Source organism: Lepisosteus platostomus, chromosome 25, assembly GCF_059453375.1.
Source record: "Lepisosteus platostomus isolate fLepPlt1 chromosome 25, fLepPlt1.hap1, whole genome shotgun sequence".
Taxonomy (NCBI): Eukaryota; Metazoa; Chordata; class Actinopteri; order Semionotiformes; family Lepisosteidae; genus Lepisosteus; species Lepisosteus platostomus.
The window spans coordinates 5675280-5695414 of record NC_142635.1 but is presented as its reverse complement, the minus strand read 5'-3'; the positions used below and the strand labels follow the sequence as shown (position 1 = coordinate 5695414).

Sequence of the window (20135 nt, the reverse complement as noted above, 5' to 3'; positions counted from 1 at the left end):
GTTACAAGGGAGCCCGGGGCCTATCCCTGCAGGCAATAGGCTCAAGGCAGGACACACCCTGGATGGGATGCCAGTTCATCACAGGGCTGACAGACAGACAAGCACACACTCGCAATAGAGCCAGTTTTCCCAGAAGCCAATTAACCTACCAGTCTGTTTTTGGACTGTGTGAGGAGAACAGCAAGATCATATGAACTCCACACAGACAGTACCCCAGGAATTGAACCCAGGACTCCAGCACCGCAAAATAGCAATGGTAACCACTGTGCCAGCATGTCCCCCCAATAAAGACATGAATATACCCAATCCACACACTATGACCTATTGTCAATAGAAAACATAATTGCTAATTGACCGATTTTCAAAGATTTAAATCCCCAGTGAAGTAAATATCACTGCAGAACACCATTGATTCACAACACAACAACTCTGGGTTTCAGGCACTTGCATTGCCTTCCACCCAGACCGTCTCAGTTCATTAATCTAGCCTAGAAGATCAAATCAGAATGATTTGTGTGCAATGTACAGTCTGTAGAGGTGACGGAGCACTGGTTCTCCCGTCGAAGTAACTTTGGTGCAAGCACTGCAGAAGCAGCGGGATGGTCTTTGACTTGGCCGGTGTCCTTCCTGCCCAGGTGACTCTGCGGTCACCATGTGCGGGGTAGCTCAGGAGAGCGAAGCCCAGCTGGAGGAGCTCAAAGTGGGATACGTCAACCCTTGGCACGTGGAAGTGAAGACAGTGGTAAAACTGCACGCCCTCCGCGACTGTCCTCCGCTCTCTCCTCTCGCTCTCTCAGTGTTGAATTCAGCTGAAATTAGGATTTCACACAAGAAATGTCCGCGGTATCCGAATAAGCACGTGTAAATTGTGATCTACCCCTGGGTGTGTCGTAACAGGATCTTTGACATAGGTGGGCCCAGACCAGCTGACACAAAACAGCTGTAAAGTTTAAAACCCCCCCAGTGCCTTTATATACAATGTGGGGGGGGGACAACCAAAACTACCACAGCCAAATCCCAAACAAAAGCTTGGGCTCTTCTCCGAGCCACAGAACTGACAAAGTCTCTCCCAGAAGACTGAGAACAGTTGCTCTCTGAGGCACTTCATATTTCATAAAATGCTCACAAATCCTTTAATTCAACGTCTACTCCTCTCCCTCCTGTGGACGGCACCCAGAGAGGCTCTACCCTCTGCCGCCGTTAAATGACTGACTCAGGCAGCTTCCTCTTCCTGTTTTTGAAGGAGTCACCTGACCAGTTGGATTCCAGCAACCAGTCAGGTGACACAGCAGAGGAATCTGGGGAATGTAGTCCCTACTGGGGACTGTTTCCCACTGCCCTTACTTCACACCCCCCCCCATCATCCCTTTCAATATCTCTCCCTCCATGTTCGTTTGTCTCAATCTCTTTAAGTTCATGTGCTCACTGTCTTTATCACCCCTCTCTCACTACAGTAGTAATGTCTTACAGCTTCGGGTCAGTTTTCATATGAATGTCTTGTCCGTGCACTGTTGCTGTATTGCACAGCTAGGTTGCCACTGGAATGATAATGCAGCCACATCGGAAGTGCATTAAACTCTCACCCTACTGCTGTCTCTGGCTCAGAGCAGTGATAAGATACTACAGCATCCTGTCATTGTATCTACGCAGTAGATACCAGCTGTCAGTGATCCTGATGACTCTCTATTTCTAGAGCATTGAGAAAAAAGAGAACTGCAGGGGCACCATTCTGACACAGAGCTGGATCCTCACGGCAGCTCACTGCTTCACACAGGATATGGTGGAGGAGCCTAAAAAAGTATCCATCCTCTTTAATGGTGAGTCGCCATCCCACCCAGTACAGCCAGCACCCACATCCAGTATGCCATCCCCTGACAGCCTGGTTCCCAGCTGGTGAATAGAGACACACAAGCTGTCGTTACATCCCGTCCAGGGTGTATCCTGCTCCCATGGGTTGCTGGGATAGTCTCAGACTCCCCTGCGACCCTAAATTGGAGGAAGTTAAAGTTTTTTGTTTTTTTTTTATGTGCCAGCAGCTAAACCACCCTTCAGCTCACAGCTGGCAGCCCCACTGAAGCTCAGCCTGGCCAGTACCTGGATGGGAGACTCCTGGGAAAGCTAAGGCTGCTGCTGGAAGAGGTGTTAGTGGGGCCAGTAGGGGGCGCTCACCCTGCAGTCTGTGTGGGTCCTGATGCCTCAGTATAGTGACGGGGACACTACACTGTAAAAAGGCGCCGTCCTTTGCATGAGATGTAAAACCGAGGTCCTGACTCTCTGTGGTCCTTAAAATTCCCAGTGTGTTTCTCAAAAAGAGTAGGGGTGTTACCCTGGTACTCTGGCCAAATCTCCCCCTGGCCTTTACCAGTCATGGCCTCCTAATAATCCCCATCTCTGAACTGGCTTCATCACTCTGCTCTCCTCCCCACTGAGAGCTGGTGTGTGGGGAGAGGACTGGAGCATCATCCAGGTGGGGCTGCACACTGGTGGGGGTGGAGGGGATCCCCATGACCTGTAAAGAGTGGAGTGTCCAGAAAAGAGCTCTAGAAGTGGAAGCAATTATTTATAATTAAAAAAGGGATGGATTAGGAAGATGTAATATGTGGCTAAAAAACTGGTGCACAGAAGAGATCTTTCATTTTATGGGGTGTCGAGCATCCAAATGAGACCCTTAACAGGGTGCGTTCGAACCAGAGGGGTATTAGCATTAGGGAGGCAGTCACTGGGGAAATCTAACAACGGGCTAAATCTGTCCAGGACAGCATTGAAGAAAAGCTTAAAATAAATGCATCCAATATGTGCATCCTTAATGCTAGAAATACAAGGAATAAAGTGCAAAAATTTGGATGGAAGCTGTCATTGCAGTTGCTCAGACAGGTTTTGGGAAATTCTCAGATAACCTGAATTCATAAGCTAAGCAGACAGTAAACGCAAAAGCCAGTACTTTGTCTTGGGGGGGGTGAAGAATGAAATGAATGACATTTGGTTTTGTTTTGGTGCCTTTCAACAGCCAGCACGTCCGATGTGGCCACAGCTATCGTTTTGCACCCCCAGTACGACATACAGGGACTGCTCCACAAGAAGGTTAAGGAGTTCTATGACTACGATGTTGCGCTGGTGAAAGTGAAAAACAAGATTGGGTTTTCTGAGAGATCCAGGTGAGTTTGTGTACATCTTATCCTGAATCTGTACTGCACGTACCAAAGTGTTTCAGTTTAAAAACGGAGGATCAGTGGTGCTTGTTTGGAGGTGAGAGAATGAAACCGATCCTCGTCAAGGGTAGTGTGTATTTTAAGGACTGGCTCATGAGCCACTTGTCTGCTGGATTTGTTAATCAATTTCAGTTCGATCCGTCGTGCGTGTCCCCTTTCCCTCCTTCGAGATTCGGACCCACTCTTTGGTAACTTGTCCTGTTTCGCCTGCTCGAGATCGAAGTCTTGTATGTGATGGATACCATTTGGCCAGAAGTCGGAAATGAAAAGATTGGCCGTCTTCTGACGATGACTGTCCCATCTTGCTTTGTTGCTTCTACTGTACCATACTTTGTTTTCATTTTAAAGGTATACTTGTTGTACTGTACAGAAGCAACGTAAACCTGTTAACCGACAAAGTGTTAGTTCTTAAAAATGTCTTCATAGATGTAAACAGGTGGATTCGTTGTGCTCTTTACTGTTTAAACTTTATGCCCATCCACTTTAAAATCGTCGTGATTTTCTCGCTATTATTCTGTGTTGTAAGGGAGCACTAAAATATTTTAAAAATGGTTTAAGAATATTTGTAAACAATGTCTACTTGTACAATTAATGCTGCTTACATTTAGGAAAAGATGTGAAATCCTTTGCTAGAGACCACCTGCGTTGAATCATTTCAATTTTTAATGGCAATATCCATCTTTCATCCTGAAATTTGTTTTTTTTTCTTTTTCAGACCTGTCTGCCTGCCATGCACAGTACCCTCAGCTAGAGCACTGAAAATTAAGGCCAACTCCACTTGTGATGAACACTGTAAGAGCATCTGTTCAATCTTTGATTTAATTCCCAGCCTTACAATAGGACCCCAGTGTGAAGCACTGCACGTTGTCACCTAATCAAGTGGAGTTTGAAGTGAGCCTAGAACAGGCGTATAATATACATGGTCAGTCAAGGCTGCATGTAGTATAAGTACCAAGATCAGATCAGTCCACTAAAGACGAAAGCCAAGCTTTCCTCAGAATCGATTATAATGTAGAGAAAGAAGGAGTCACCACGCATTTCAGTGAAGAATTGAAAGAGGTTTATTTAGTTATGTAGAGGACTCCTTGAGATCAGAGTGATTCTCCCCCTATCTGATCTGCTTACAATTGTTCACAAGCATCCTTTAATACTTTAAACACCTCCTTTATGTACCCAATATGGTGTTGGAGAAGCACATGTTTAAGGATCAATATACTTAGTTACCCTCTGATCCTTTCTACAGACTTGCATATATGTGAGATGGCAATATGCTAATGCAGCCTGTCTATCAGTTTCTTTGTGGCAACAGCAGGTGTCTGTACAGCATGTCTTGCACATGGGGCAAATCTTACACACTGAAAAAAATCCTATAGGGCAAATCCTACACAGAGATAATAGTACCTGTGCTTGCCAGGGTAGGCTCTGTCTTCCCCAATCCTGTCCCAGCTTGTACCTAGTGCTTCCCAGGATAGGTTCCTGGTCAAGAATTCGATAAGGTTTACTGAAAGTGATGTGACGATGTGATGCTTCAATGTGCTAATGACAAATGATTGTATTGATCTGCAACCAACTAAGTGGATTAACAAAGGAGCCTTTTAAAACGGTATGTAAAAATCACACAGGGGGTTGTCGATCACAAAGTCAATACAATCTGAAGTACGCTGTGTAATGCATTCTAGCTGCTGCCGATTAACACTGGAGGCCCTTCCTGGCGGTGTGTGGCCCTGAGCGGTACTGTATGCCACCTGTGAGTGTGAGGGCACACTCTCATTCATGCTGAGCGTGGCTTCATAATGTCAACGAGGTGCGCTGACTCTGATGGTGTTTTAAGTTAGATCAGAAGCACTCTGCAACAAATTGTGGAAGAATACCCAAAGTCTGAATAGTCTCACCGCACGAGTATTTGTGTAGACGAGAGAAAGTATGTATTCGTTCTTGTCTTGTTAAATATTGCTGGGTTTCTCTTGTTGTGTGTAATGTCAACTCTTTTCACCTAGAAACTTTTACAGTCTGTCAGTAAGACTTACCGAGTTTTTTTTTATGTAAGTTGAGTTTACCTAAGTCAGGTCTTGTGTAACCTGGGGAGTAGGTGTGTGCGGTAGATGTTTCAGAATTGTTTACTCAGGGTCTACTGCAACAAAGGGTGAAGATCTAATATTCATAGAAAATCATCGCAAAAGCAAAGTGGAACTACAGCGAAAGTGCAAAAATGGTGCAGCAAGCGCAGCAGACCTTCAGAATGGATTATTCATTTCTCTCCTGTTGTGAAATAAACTAAACTGTCACCCTAGTGACACCTCATGTGCATCTGGCTAGGCACACCGTGGGTCCCTGCCGGCCTGCAAAGCACTCTGGGGCAGTCACGAGCTGTTTCGATCGTGTTCACGTTTCCGGAATGCGTCTTGATTCCTTGCAGTAAAGGCCCTCTTTCGCACCGAGGAGATTCCAGCGAATTTTCTCACCAAAGCTGAGCAGCTGACGGAGAAGAAGCAGGTGGAGAGGAAGCAGACGCACATTCAGTACGGGAGCCGGGTGAGCAGGCATCACGCCAGCAGCTCGGGCCAGCCCCTCGTTTCACTGAACATGGTTTTACACACATCGCCTCTTTTAACAACTTGGGTTTCATTCCTGGGGTGCTGTAATAAATGGCTATTATGCACTGCACAGTACTGTTAGATACTGTTTGTAGTGATAGACTCTGCTGTTAGTCGTGCTAGACACCATCGTGATGGACACTTTCATAATAAACCCTGCTGTTAGTTGTGATAGACCCTGCTGTTTGTCAGATTAGATACCGTTGAGTTAGACTTCATAGTCGTGTGAGACACTTGCTTGTCATGTTAGACACCATCCTGTTCACCACTGTTTGGCACTGTTAACCAGTAGTCCCATTTCACAGATTTTCAATGGATGGGTTTTTTATTTGTTAAAACTAACAGCCTTATTTTTTTTTTCGAAACTCCAGAGACCAGCTTGCATCGAAAAGGCCAAAGTCGCCCTTGAGCCCGATAGTACAGCTGACGTGTCCGAGTTCGTGACCGACAGGTTCCTGTGCACAGGGGGGTCCTCCTCGTACAAGGACTCCATCGCCTGTAAAGGTAAGTGACTTCAGACTAAGGGGATTCAAGCAGGGACTCGAATGTTCAAAAGTGTTAAAGGAATAAATAAATGGCCACCAGTTCTTACAGCAGCAGCGCAGAAGACAAGAGCTGCACCCATGACTTTCCGCACCCAGCTCCACAGCATGTTCTGCAGCATTTTCACACAAGCGATCGCTGCCACACGTGTGGTTAAGCCCCATATTAGGCCCCGAGTCTAATATTGTGGGACTTCTGCAAAATTCATCCTGATGTGGACGCCATTTCTCTGTGAAACCAAGATGAAAGGCTGAGTGGCCTGTCTGCTTTGTTTTTTGGTGTTTTTTTTAAATGAAACTGATGGAGTGATTTAAAAGAGCGCTGCATGATTTAAAAGCCATGTGCGCATCAGTCGTGAGAGCACCATGGCAACCTTTCTACCGCCACAGCCCGCGACACGAGCATTCCCAGCGGCGCGGATTCAAACTGAAACGTTTTAGCCGACACCCTGTTCCTGTACAGTCTTTGCAGCTTTGAGGGACTGTAACCACATCCCAGAAAAGCACTCCCAGCTTTCTGTGAGTTTCACCATTGCCCCTTCGTCCTTCACCTTTGACCTTTCACCTTGGGATCACAGGAAGTTATTAGACCTCATAATATTCTAGGGTAGTGGACAGGCACAGACTGCAATGTTCAAACATCACTGTCCAACGTTCAACAAAATTGACTTTTCCAGTATGTGTTTTTTATTAAGAGAAAGAGGAATACTGTTTAAGCATTTAAATACATTTTAAGATATATTGTAGAGTTCTCACTTGAGGCTTTGTCTTGCTTTAGAAGTACTTGAACTTCTTTTTTTTTTTTTTAGGCGATTCGGGGGGAGCTTTGTTTGTCCAGCAGAAACGACGGTACTTTCAGGTATGTGAAAATTGAGTCGTCGGAGATTGATATTTTATTCAACCTTTTTATTTGTTTACTGCAAGTCTTACCAGCAGCGATATCACCTGCAGCCCACTGAAGCCCAGCAAGTGTGAGCCTGGTCAGTACCTGTACCAGTAAAGAGTGTTAGTAGGACCAGACCTGCAGTCTGTGTGGGTCCTAATGCCCCAGTATAGTGACGGGGACACTACACTGTAAAAAGGCGCCGTCCTTCGGATGAGATGTAAAACCGAGGTCCTGAATCTCTGTGGTCCTTAAAATTCCCAGGGCGTTTCTCGAAAAGAGTAGGGGTGTTACACCGGCGTCCTGGCCAAAATTTCCCCCTGGCCTTTCCCAGTCATGGCCTCCTAATAATCCCCATCTCTGAACTGGCTTCATCACTCTGCTCTCCTCCCCACTGAGAGCTGGTGTGTGGGGAGAGTACTGGAGCATCATCCAGGTGGGGCTGCACACTGGTGGGGGTGGAGGGGATCCCCATGACCTGTAAAGAGCTTTGAGTGGAGTGTCCAGAAAAACTATGTAACTGTAAGGAATTATTTTTTATTAAGTAAAATTTGCTTAAGTGTCTCCATTGAGTCATGTGGTTACATTTTTTAAATATAGCTTTACTTGTCTGGCAATCGGTACCAGATGCACAATAACCTGGGCTGAAATGCAGGAGTTCCACTGAGTTCTTTGCCATTTCTGCATTATTTGTCAGATATGACTCCCTGGCATGACTGAATATCAGTTGCAGTGCTTAGTCAGCTGAAATTACACCACTCTCTGCTCACAGTTTACTGCTGTGTAGGCTGAGAGATCCCTGTACCTGGTTTTACAGTACTGTTCCTGTCCTGTAGGTGGGAGTAGTGAGCTGGGGCACGAGAGATGTGTGCAGCAAAAGAGACTCTCCTCCGGAAGATGCCCGCGATTTCCACATCGGTGTGTTCGGTGTGTTGCCGTGGCTGCGCCAGACTCTCGGTGAGGAGTTGGAGTTTCCACCCCTGGACCACTAAGACCAGGGACTGGGGTCTCATCATGTAGGGTGTCTGTTTGAGTTATTCATTCATGGAGAAAAGCAAAAGTCAGAAGACGTAAAAACCACACCTGCAAAGCCACACAGAACCACAAAACCTTGCACAAAGCGAGTCGGTGGAACACTGACACAATATTAAAAATTCCGAAATCAAACAATACAACAATACATTGTGTTACAATGCAGTTTTGGGTTAACGTGGATAGTGTTTTCCTCTGTATGTAGTGACCAGCTAAATTATACACATTCCTACACTTTCATGGACGGTCACATTCATCACTGTTTTAAAATTGTTATTAGCATGGTTGATGTTAATCTGATCAAAGATGCCATCCCTTCCTATTAAGTAATGTCCAGAATGTATATTTCCAAACTACTTCCAAATGTGTGGTGTCCAGCTATTCACCATAATTCATGCATCAAAGGGTAAAAATGGGTACTTGTGCAGAAACACATTGACTGATACATGAACATATCAAAAATATCTCAAGCACATTTTCTGACCACAACATGACACGAGTTGCTCTTGCTTGAACAGTGGCATAAGATGTTTCAGAAATCAAATGCTATGCACTGCACTAATAAATGAACTTTTAAAAAGGCTGCTACGTTCTCTTCATTTTCCTATGTGACACTATTGTACTGTACAGCAATGCCATTTCAAAACTAGTCAGTAAAGCCTTTTAATCTCAGAATCACATACAGGGGATGATACTGGTACGTGGATACAATGGAAGCAACAAGCAGAGGTAAGAGGTTTAATTATCACAATTTCAAATTATAATTGTTAGGTGGGGCAGCAGTGGTGAGCACTGCTGCTTCACAGTGCTGGGGCCCTTTTTTCAGTTCTTGGGGTGCTGTCGGTGTGGAGTTTGCATGTTCTCCCCATATTTTTGTGGGTTTTCTCCCACAGTCCAAGACATGCTCGTTTGCTTCTGAGAAAATTGGCCCTAGTGTGTGTGTGTGTCTGTGTCCTGTGATGGACTTGTATCCTGTCCAGGGTGTACCCTGCCTTGCACCCATTGCTTGCTGGGATTGGATCCAGTTTTCCTGTACCCCTGATTTCCACCAATGGAGGAACGGGACAGAATCGTCAGCAGCGTGCGGTTTCAATACAACAGGCTTGCTCGACCACAAATCACGGGCCGTTACTGTTGTGTAACAGCAGGGAGTTTGCATTCATTCGTGGGTCGGGCGGAGCGTGCCGAGACCAGCCCGCAGCTGGCGCAGGGCCGCATGGGAAGGTTTCGGGGAAAAGGGTGCGGATTTCGCCAAATCTGGGCTCAAATTAACCTCGAGGGGTTAATGCGGTTTTCCGTTCGGGGCAGGGCAAGCGACCAGACAGCAGCATAGCACAGCAACAGGGCGGGAGGGGAGGAGCTTGCCCGCATCACTCTGCAGAAGTACGAAAAGCGAAAAGTACAGACGAGCACGTTGAGGCTGGCGGAGTCCGCATCACGCCGCGCTTTTCTTAAGGAGATTGAGCCACTTGCTCCCCGCGACGCCGAGAACGTACCCCGCTCTTTCTCGCTGCGTGGCTGCAGGAACTTGAGGAAGCGCCCGATTGTCACCTGCAAACTCCGGATACCCCAGCGAGACCTGCTGCAGGTAACGGAGAGCTTTGTGAGTTTATCCGCAGCAGGGACAGGATTTACAGTCCTAATAGGAGAGACTGTCTTTTGCAAACTAAGAATATTTGTATTATACACACTGTACAGTCCTCTGCAAACTCTAAGGCTTATTGCGCTTCATAATCTTGAAACGCACGTGATAAAATGTGCATTTTGTGAGACCTTTTTCCCGGGTTATTTCAGGGCTCTGTTCGCTATTGCATCAGTATTGTGGATTGATCAATTTATCACCCCAAATGTACAATCTTCATAAATACAGGATGAAAGAAAATATCGTTCAATAGTTTGCATGGATCGATATAGACTATTTACTCTTTTATTTCATCTGATGTCTAGTGCATGATTGCACAATGCTCTGTTGCTTGATTAAAAAAAAAAGATTTATTCGACATTCCACTTTTTTTTCTTAGGCTTTAGGTAATCCCACCTCTCCTGCTGAGATCCATGTAAGGTTTTGAGGGGACTATCATTCAAGCACTTTTTGCCCACTTTATTTTCCACTTTAATTACTTAATATTAACAGTATGTCTTGGATTTTAACGTTAAAAGGAAACAAATAATTGAAAATTGAAAGCAGTCCACACATTTGCACAGTATTGGCTAGCATGCTGAATTAAGAAATCGATCGGCAGGTGAAATAAAAGCCTGTTAACTGTTTCTGGACCGATGTAGAGTTTTAATCTACTTGTTTAATTACTTGTTTCATGGGTGCACTTCTGATTAATGTAAATTGATCTACACTAGATACAGATACCCACTATGTGAAAGCTAACCCTGCACACATTATGCAGTACATACCCTGATGTGACAAATAAACAGCACCACTTTACATCCCCTACTAGGACAATGGCTTAAGAATCTTGATACATTTTCTGCTTTGTGCTGCATTGATTTTAAATAGCACTGAGATGGTGTTTGTAAGTCCTTTTTGTTTTTATAATTGCTTTTAAATAAATCATATAAAAATGCTGTCATTGACTACTGCTATTTAACCAGCATTTTTCCCAAAACACGATAGAGACCCAGTGGCCAGCATTTAAGATGCAGGCAAAGAGGGATGTGCTATGATTCTCTGCTGCAGGGTCATTTGTGAGGCTTTGAAGAAATTCTCACATCAAGAATTCTTCAGATACTGTAACCGATTGGGGTGCTGAACACTACAGCCAGAGTCTGCCTGGCTCGTCTTCTAGAACATGAAAGAGTTTCTTTGGTTTAGCCGTTTCTAGAATTTTATTACCACTAAGACTTCTCAAAAACCTACAGAATGTGGCACAGCAAAACCTCTCATAGGAACAGGGCAGATACAGTATACAGAAACCCACTTTTCTGCCATCCTGACTAAACTGTGAATGGTAACTACACCCTACCTCGGGTGCTCACTGTGGGAAGTTTGAATGTTCTCCCCAAGTTCATGTGGGTTTCCTCTGGGTGCTCCAGTTTCCTTCTACAGTCTAAAATAAAACACATTCTGGTAGGTTCATTGGCTTTTGGGAAAAGTGGCTCTAGTGCGAGTATCTATGCGAGTGTTTATAGTGTCTATGCTGCTCCTGCCTAGTCTGGAGTAACTGGTATCTGGACGTTGTCCACAGGTGTGCTTCGTGGTAGAGACATGCCTTGTGTCTCATGCTTATGACAGGCTCTGGGTTTCCACCACCTTTACCAGCAATCAACAGCTTTCTGAACATGGAAGGTTAGATGTCTTTTTTTAAACATTTCTTCTCAAACCTTGGCTGCTAGATGTTAAAATTAATTAGTTAATGTAATTTAAAAAAATAGATCCCCTGGAACTTCTCAAACTATCCAGTGGCTATGAAAAGTAGTCTCCCAACTTGGACTTATTTTGTTAAGGTATTGATTCATAATGGGTTTCATTCTTGTCATTGACTGACGAAAAATGCTGTATATCCCCCTTAATTAATAAATTGAAAATGGAATAACTGGCTCCATACTATACATATTCACCACTTTTGCTATAGGACCAAGGTCTGGTGCACCTACATCGCTTGTGAAGGATGCTCCTGTGGGCCGTTAAGCCATTTCATGTGTATTCAGGATCCACCCACAGCTGGGGGCAGTCCCACACTTGATTAGTACAGTTCCTCAACACCATTCTGAGGACAAAGAATGTCTAAAGTGAATGCAGGATCTTTTTCCTCAAAGTACAAGATATCCTGAATACTCCTATTTTTAAATGGGTTTGGATATCAGTAGTAGCCATAAATAACAAGGGATACCTCTCTACATACATGGCTATAGGTGAGGGCTCTGTGGTGATCAGGAATTCCTCCCTACAAAGCATCACAGTTCATGATTTCTTTCTAAATAAGGATGGAAACTGCTTCTGGGTCTATAGTCCACGTTCATGCTTATGTGCTGTAATATGCAACACTGTAACTGGCAAAAATGCGATTGCTTATCAAGGGGAGGATGTTTTCCCCTAAACTGGAGCAGTTGTAAAAAAATAAATACACACACACACACACACTAGGTGGTTCAGGGATTACAAATGTTGACAAATCCAGTATGGTTGTTTTCACAATTAACTATTTCATACAAATTTACAGCACTTGTTTTAAAAACATAAGCAATTGTAAATAAATTCATTGTTTTGGGGATTATAAACAGATAAATTCAGGATGTTTTTTTTTTATAACAGCTATTGTATACAATGGCAATGCTTGTTTTTCCATTAATTTAAAAAAAGTAAAAAAAGTTACAGATTGTGTTTTGGACATATCTTTAACCATAGCAAGACAAGCAGAGTAAGGACATTACAATGTGCAGTAAGCAGAGGTAGTTATTGAATTTAAACAAACCATAAATTAAAACTTAAATTTGCAAGAAGACATTTTGCAGTGAGAGGCATGTCACACACCAGTGCAATACTACCACTAAATACAGGATCTCACACTGCAACACTATACATCCATGGTACAGTTTACAGAAGTAAAAACTAGATTATACAACATCAGTATAATTTAATGCCACTGTTAGCTAGGTGGATAAATTGGGAAGCAAATAATTGTTTTAGTACTTATAGAAAGCCTTGCAGGTTTTACAGTTCACAATTATTTACAGTGTGCAAACCACCCCAAATTATCCAAGTCTCAAAACAAAAATGAAATGTACTATCATCTAAATTAAACCTCCCCCCAAGCCCCACTAAAGACCCTAGAGTACATACTAAAACATGGCTGAGAGGACTGAAAAACACAGATGAGATTAGCTTTACCTTTGCAAGCCTTGCAGTTGTCACACTGTTACTGTGCGAGTTGTGCCATGGAAACAAAGATGGTCGTTTTGGAATTTGAACCATCATCCACAAAACAAAAAACAGTAGCAGCACAAGTAGCCCCAGGTACCATATAGTACAGAAAAACACTTGCATGGAAGTCTTTACTGTAAGAAATAGTGATAACTTGGGTTTTATTCTGCCTCTGCATCCTGCCTATGAGTAGGATTAGGCCAATGGTTTTCATCACAGGCTGGGTCTTGCCTTGTCCAGCAGCGGGGAAGAGACCCTGCTACCGTAGGTCTCATCTAGGGCTGCAGACCTCCATGGGCTGAAGACTATTTACTCACTCGTAGTGTTCCTCTCTGGGGTATCAAGAAACCAGTTGTGGGCTGAAGCAGTACAGTGGAGAGTGACATTGTGCCAGATTAAAATGTACACGAGCTGCTCTGGCCTACCCGTTGCCTGGGGCATCTTGACAGTGGAGGACCCCACACTGGCTGATGACTGTCCACAGTGAGACACTTCTCTTGTTCTGGCCAGGAGCTTCCACAATGGCTCACTGGCCACTGAGGCATCTTCCTTGTCCACTCTGCTTTGTCCGGTTGAGCCCAACATCAATGTTGGGGTCTTCTCTTGCATCAAGCTCAAACATTTCCTTAAAGATGGAGGTATCAAATTTAACATTGTTGGATTTGAAGTAGAGCAAAACACCAGTTAATGCTGAAAATCACACTAATAGTATACAGCAGTTGGTCAGGAAACTTACTTGCACATACTGTATTGGCATCACAGTTCTGTCAAGTTGAGCAGTTCCTTCAAATGGTACACAAAGGCGTTTCATCCACCATCCATTTGTTGGGAGAGTCTGCTCAAGGACAGACACTGTCCTGAGTGATTTGACTTCGTGCTCAAAGCCACATGGAATCCTTTGTCAGAACCATGATGTTCCTCGCTCTGCAGTAATCTACCATTAGCTGCTGGTCTCCCAGGTCTACCAAAAAAAGTTGGTGGGGTGGAAAGGAGATTACAGCAGGCCATGGTAGTTTTCCAGTACTAATGTATTCAAGGAACACAGTACAGGAAGACTGTCCTGTAACACATTGGTATGGTCCCTCTTGCTCTGCTATAATGCACAGTATTCTACAGTATGCAGCAATCAGGGATAACAGGAGGCTGCAGAACACTATACTGGTTGTACAATCCCAGTACTGCAGGTTGGACAATTACAGCACAGAATTCAAATGTTCCTAAGATAGTTGTACAGTAACTTACCCATGTTCATTTCTGGATATCTGAATACCCAAGGCCACAGCAAAGCAGCTCAAATTCGGCTTTCCTCATAGAAAATTCATGGACAATCACAGCTGCAAAGGCCTCCCTCTCCCAGCATTCTATGCAGCCACTGTTCCAAAAAGAAGGAAAGAGCCCCAGCCACCCTTTTATAGTAAAGCTAGGTTTCTGATTGGTGATTAAGCAATTAAGGATTCAGTGTTTGCTCCTGGAGGAGTGAGTGTTGTTCATCGATGACTGCAGCTCGTTATTGTGAATGTCAGTGCTTTCCACGTGTGATTTCACTGATGACAGTGCCTAATGAGAGGAGGTGTGTAGTGTTTTGCAAAAAGTTGATGTATAATGTTATTTGTGTGGTAAACACGTGAATCGTGCTTATAATTTAGCTGGCATAGTCTTTATTTGGGGCCATGTAGTTTCAGTTTTGTCAAATGTGTTTATACAACCAGTATCAGTGTATACATGTAAAATTGTAAACTCTAGCTTTTTCAAAAGTTTTATCTTGCTTTGACTCAGATTTTCAAACGACTACATGCTGCTGGAATAAAAAGCATATGTTTGAGTCGGACTGCTGGATAGATAACATTAAAGACCTTGAAACGATCAATGCACAGTAAAATTTGGTTTTTCAATCAGGAATAATCATTAGTTTCCTTGCAGGCAAAGAATATACTGTACAAGCACGACCCCCAAGAAATGAATCTAAAGGTTTTTTACAGAATTTATATAGAACACTTTATCATCTAAGTAAATAGCAGCTTTCATTAAAAAGTAACATATGGTAGATCACCGTGCAAAGGAATGGGAGTAAATCAGGCTCATTATTCGTAAAAAAATGCGATTATTTTTTTCAAATATTTGTGCAAACTATGCATCTGATGGTCTGAAGCACTGTAACGTTTTCTTAACTTTTGCTGTTCACTACTGGAGTTTGCAGTTTGTGACAAGCAAATCACACTGCTTTCTTATTATTACGCACCCTAATAAACGTTCTGTCTGGATTAAAGCCTTTCATTCATGACATGTCTAATTTGCATGGCATAGAGTAACTTTTCTTATCTCACAGTTTGTTTTTCTCATAACCGCTATGTATATTTCGGGGTTTTAACGACATTTCGGCTCACTATGCAATTAAAATTAAGTTACGCACTGCATATGCCATTGCACGGTACAATGTTTCCAAATTGGTTTGGTGTTGCTGCACGCAGAACTGTGGAATTGGTTTTTAGCCGCAGTTCTCGCCATTTACTCGTGGCGGCGTGAGCGGTCATTCAAGCCGGCTAGTGGAGCGTAAGATGGCCGTTGTTCCAAATTCGTAGGGTTGGAGTAGGCCCGAGTTTCTGCAAATCAAACATTTTTCATTTATGCGTTTTATTCTCATTGCTGTCAAATGGAAATTCATTTTGGGGTTCTGATGGGTTTTTTAAATCTAAATCTTGCATAGCTTTGTTTTCGGTGGCGTTTTCAACATCGGATATTATGGAGAAAAGACCCGTTTTTTGTCTTCGGGGTAAGTCTTTTTTTGTTATATTTATTAGTTTATTCAAAATTACTTGATGACTCGGTGAATCTATTTTTGAACTGCCTGTTTTGTTAAGATCTTATTTCGTTTTCAAATCTTGGGACAATTCTCTTGTTTTCGTCAGCACATTTAATTGAGCAAAATTATTGGTTTTGCGACTGGTTTAGTACACGTTCATGGAGTGCTGTATTATTTTAAATCAAATGTGTAAGTAAGCATTAACTAATGTAGATCGTATTTTTGGAGGTCGTATATCATAATTGTTTCAACATGTTACCAACATTTGCAAGGCATACGTTTTGTGGATTTGTTAGTAGAAATAACAGTAGCCCTAAAACCTATTTAAAATTATTGATGCATTATTTATGGGAAATAGATGAAAAGAAACAGACGCGGAAAGTGCTTTTGTAGCCACGTGTTTATTGCTTTCACTGTAATGTGTTTAAGTTTTCATTTGTTTACGAAGAAACAATGTTTCCTTGGGTGAGGGCATGAGGACTTGAGCATTAATTCAGCTTGGGAACAAGCAGGTATGACATGGAGGTCATTGGCTTCATTTTCCCTGTTTACTTTTGCCTCTCAAGGTGCAGAAAGTGTTGAGCAGCCCACCCCTGAAGCTTGATTCACCACGAAGAGAAGCAAAGTGTTTCCCAGGACCTTCTAAGCCAGGTAAGACATTAGTTTTTTGCTGTAAGTGTGTGGAATAATGTCGGTATAGTCTTCCTGGGCTGGAAGTTCTCGGTTTGGTTCTGTCGAAAACGAAACCTGTAGCTCCTGTAGAATCCCAAAGCTCTTGCCAGACTGATTCTTCAGTTTGTGTGGCGAAAGAGAGAGGCCTCTGTGACATCTGTCACCCCGCTGTATCGTTCACACGTGTCTGAGGGATTTCCGTGTTGAACCTGGTCAGATTAGCTAGATCTAAGAGATGCTTTCTTGATCCAAATGCAGTGTCTCCAACAGCAACCCACGTAGTCTATGTGAAACATTTTTTTTCTTGTGTGAATAAGATTGCTGCACAAAACTATACAGTACATTATTTAACTCATTCAGATTCTCCTATTGCTTTATGTCACCTTAAAATGCCTTATAATCCCAATGTTTTCTTTAGTATGCCAGGTGTTTCTATAGTGCTTGATGCCAAGGTTTTCTTTTTAAAATATTTCTGCTGGCTGTTACCACTCTCATCACTTTCCAAGACAAAAAAAAATGAACTCATCTGACCAATTGATATTCGAGAAAATCTGGCTCCCAGGGATATGTTTTGCTACACACTAGCAACCCAGCCTCGCTTTGTCAACCCTATCCTGATTTCTACTGAGATTTTGAAAACCAAATTCTTCAATTACTGTTCCAGTTCTTCAAAATTGAATCACAGGCCAAATGCAGCCAGACTTTGTAGTGCTGACAGTACTACGGTTTGTATTTGAATACCTTAAACTTAACATTGCAGCGTAAATTGTTAAAGGGTTATGCAAGATAATTCTTCCAGTCTGATTAAAATCAGCTGTGCAGTGCTTGTGATGTGTGTTTTCTGGATTCTACCACACAGATGTGCAGGAATGTATTGTGCAACTATGTGCACATTGTGAGCTCAGCATGCAGTATCTGAAGCACTGGCTGAAATGGCCCAGTGCCGTGAATGTATTGAGCTTAATAGAATGATACAGGAGAAAAAAACGATTTGTTAAAAGTTGCTTCCGTGAATACTAAGTAAGAGTAAGCAAATGAACAGTCATTCACAAGACTACAAGAAAGTAAGCAATTCGGAATTATGTCAGGAGCTTGCTTATATGGATCAAGGAAGGTCTCTTCAGAAGCTGTGGACTGTCAGGGTTGTTAGTAGAGGTGGCCCCAGAGGTGGGGTTGTGGGTATTTTGCTTTGTGGGGTTGGTGGGCGATAGACTGTGTAGTGATGGATTCTTATCTGAAGTGAGAGTGCGTTTTTGTTCAAATAGGCTGTCCTAGTCACTTCTGACTAGCAGAATCTGCATGGATGTCCCCCAGTACTGCTGTTTCTCATGTCATATGTGTTGTATGCAAATAGGGAGTTTTCGTATAGAAGTGTGGTGCTGTTTTTTTTTTTGCACTGAGCTTATTATTGTATTGATTGTGCAGTTTAGACTCGTGATGGCTGGGAATTACCTGAACATTTAGGTGAGGTCGCTGTTTGACCACCCAAAACTTAAAAAACAAAAACTGCCTTTGAGCTGCCACATTGTTTTAACACAAGATGGTTCCCAGTCTTCATGACGAAGTGCTCTTGGTTATGGTGGCACATTTCTTGCCTAGTTTTTATGTGTATTTCCAAACAGCCTGCTTGTTAACAGTTGAGGACTACAGACTCATTTTAAGTGTCTTAGGAAAATAGCTTTGTGCTTGCCCAGAGTTTTACCTGTGATGCAAAATGTATTTTATTGGAAATGCATATCCAAGATGTGTTATTTAGTAATCTTCTAGCTTGCTCAAGTTTTAAATTGTGCCAGTAATGAATGGGGCTTTTTTGACAAGTAAGCAAAATAATCTGACTAGCTAGTTTAAGGTTATTAGTCTTCTCCCCTCTTTTGTCAACAGGTGTTTTTCACACTTTGTCTTTATCAGGTGTCACTAATGTTAGTTTTTTTCCTGTCTCATTTCAGACGGTGCCAAAGACTCGAGGAGCCTTGTTGCCAGGGGGAGCACACCCGAGTCCATCTTTGGCGTTTTAATAAAGAAAAGTGCTTGGCTTCCCTTTGGTGTTAGGCATTCCTTATTTCTGTGGCCACCTCTGGGTCTCGGAATAGGCCCGCCCGACCTGTCCACTGTGTTGAGGGAGATAGGTTTTGGGGATTTTTTTTTTTTTCCAGCAGGGGAGGGGCTGAGGCTAGGAATAGGCCCGCTCGACCTGTCCATTGTGTTGAGGGAGATAGGTTTTGGGGATTTTTTTTTTTCCCAGCAGGGGAGGGGCTGAGGCTAGGAATAGGCCCGCTCGACCTGTCCACTGTGTTGAGGGAGATAGGTTTTGGGGATTTTTTTTTTTCCCAGCAGGGGAGGGGCTGAGGCTAGGAATAGGCCCGCTCGACCTGTCCACTGTGTTGAGGGAGATAGGTTTTGGGGATTTTTTTTTTCCCAGCAGGGGAGGGGCTGAGGCTAGGAATAGGCCCGCTCGACCTGTCCACTGTGTTGAGGGAGATAGGTTTTGGGGATTTTTTTTTTCCCCAGCAGGGGAGCCTGCCTCTTCCCTAGCTACCCCCAGGAATGGGCTCAAATTTTGGCTATCTCCCTGTTTGGGGAGGAGCCAGCCCTTCCCCATCTCCCACCCTCTGCCCTCCTCCCCACCTGTTTCCCCCAGGAACGGGCTCAAATTTTGGCTATCTCCCTGTTTGGGGAGGAGCCAGACCCCACCCTCCTCCCTCCCCCCCCCCCCCATAACCCCACCTGTGTCCCCCTGAAAAGGGCTCAAATTTTGGCTATCTCCCTGTTTGGGGAGGAGCCAGACCCCACCCTCCTCCCTCCCCCCCCATAACCCCACCTGTGTCCCCCTGAAAAGGGCTCAAATTTTGGCTATCTCCCTGTTTGGGGAGGAGCCATACCTTACCCCCCTCAAAACCCTGCCCCTCTTCCCCCAGAAACCAGCCCAACTTTTGTCTATCTTGAGATTTTCTCCAAAATTATGGTTGTGTTGGGAGGAGCTGTGCCTAAGCCCCACCCAACCTTTCCTGCCTTGGTTCCTTCTCTGCACAAAGAGCAGCAAAGCCTGCAAACAATGAAGAGGCAACAAATAGAGCAAAATGCAGTTTATTGACCACAGTGCAAAAGGAAAATACAAAGCAACAGGTGCAGAACCATCACTAGGACTTCTGTGGAATGAGGTTTCAGCAGCAAAGCCAGACTTCAAAGCAGCCATCAGTGTCCTAGATGAGAAAGAATAAGCATGTTAACATTGCTCCAGTCGATGCAAAGTTTAAAACACAATAGTGCTCTAAATGTAAAATGCCACTGCAAATAAACTACATTCAGCTGACACCAGTGAATGTTAAGGCAAATTCAATCAATACATGCAAACAGAATGTGGTTTGCATGGCACCAGACAGCAGGTAATCAGTCAAGCATCATCTCAAAGTATAATGGTTTCAAGAGAAAGGAGTGCACAGCTAGCTCTGCCACTGGTCTGAAGGCAGAAGGAAAATAAAAGGAGATGCAGATTTCAGTTTGATGCTGTTCTGCTCAAGCAGCAAGGT

General features: G+C 43.6%; 2 protein-coding genes and 1 long non-coding RNA gene across 10 annotated transcripts in view; 1 reads left to right on the top strand and 2 right to left on the bottom strand.

Annotated features, from left to right (window-relative positions):
• LOC148640925 (complement factor B) overlaps positions 1 to 18645 on the top strand; it is a 33872-nt gene extending 15227 nt beyond the window's left edge. The window contains exons 11-21 of one of the 2 annotated variants that reach the window (XM_088619917.1): positions 636 to 742; positions 1694 to 1817; positions 3008 to 3155; positions 3925 to 4001; positions 5626 to 5741; positions 6175 to 6307; positions 7155 to 7204; positions 8065 to 8989; positions 9569 to 9848; positions 16503 to 16587; positions 18555 to 18645. In XM_088619917.1, coding sequence (XP_088476043.1) covers positions 636 to 742; positions 1694 to 1817; positions 3008 to 3155; positions 3925 to 4001; positions 5626 to 5741; positions 6175 to 6307; positions 7155 to 7204; positions 8065 to 8220 — 911 coding nt within the window. In that variant the 3' untranslated portion in view covers positions 8221 to 8989; positions 9569 to 9848; positions 16503 to 16587; positions 18555 to 18645. Of the gene's footprint in view, positions 1 to 635; positions 743 to 1693; positions 1818 to 3007; positions 3156 to 3924; positions 4002 to 5625; positions 5742 to 6174; positions 6308 to 7154; positions 7205 to 8064; positions 8990 to 9568; positions 9849 to 16502; positions 16588 to 18554 lie in introns of those variants that run through there. The other variant, XM_088619919.1, reaches the window with a different exon arrangement.
• Positions 13383 to 14458, bottom strand: LOC148640926 (uncharacterized). Its single transcript, XR_015930386.1, has 4 exons — positions 14379 to 14458; positions 13873 to 13971; positions 13562 to 13761; positions 13383 to 13468 (listed from the first exon to the last, which is right to left on the bottom strand). It is a non-coding gene; the product is annotated as an uncharacterized LOC148640926 (long non-coding RNA).
• A 1031-nt stretch (positions 18646 to 19676) lies between the features above and the next one.
• The window catches only part of LOC148640924 (uncharacterized), a 36648-nt gene continuing 36189 nt past the window's right edge, over positions 19677 to 20135 (bottom strand). For all 7 annotated transcript variants that reach the window (XM_088619529.1, XM_088619530.1, XM_088619531.1 and 4 more), the window contains one exon: positions 19677 to 19808. The gene's annotated coding sequence lies outside the window, so the exon portion shown is untranslated. The remainder of the gene's footprint in view (positions 19809 to 20135) is intronic.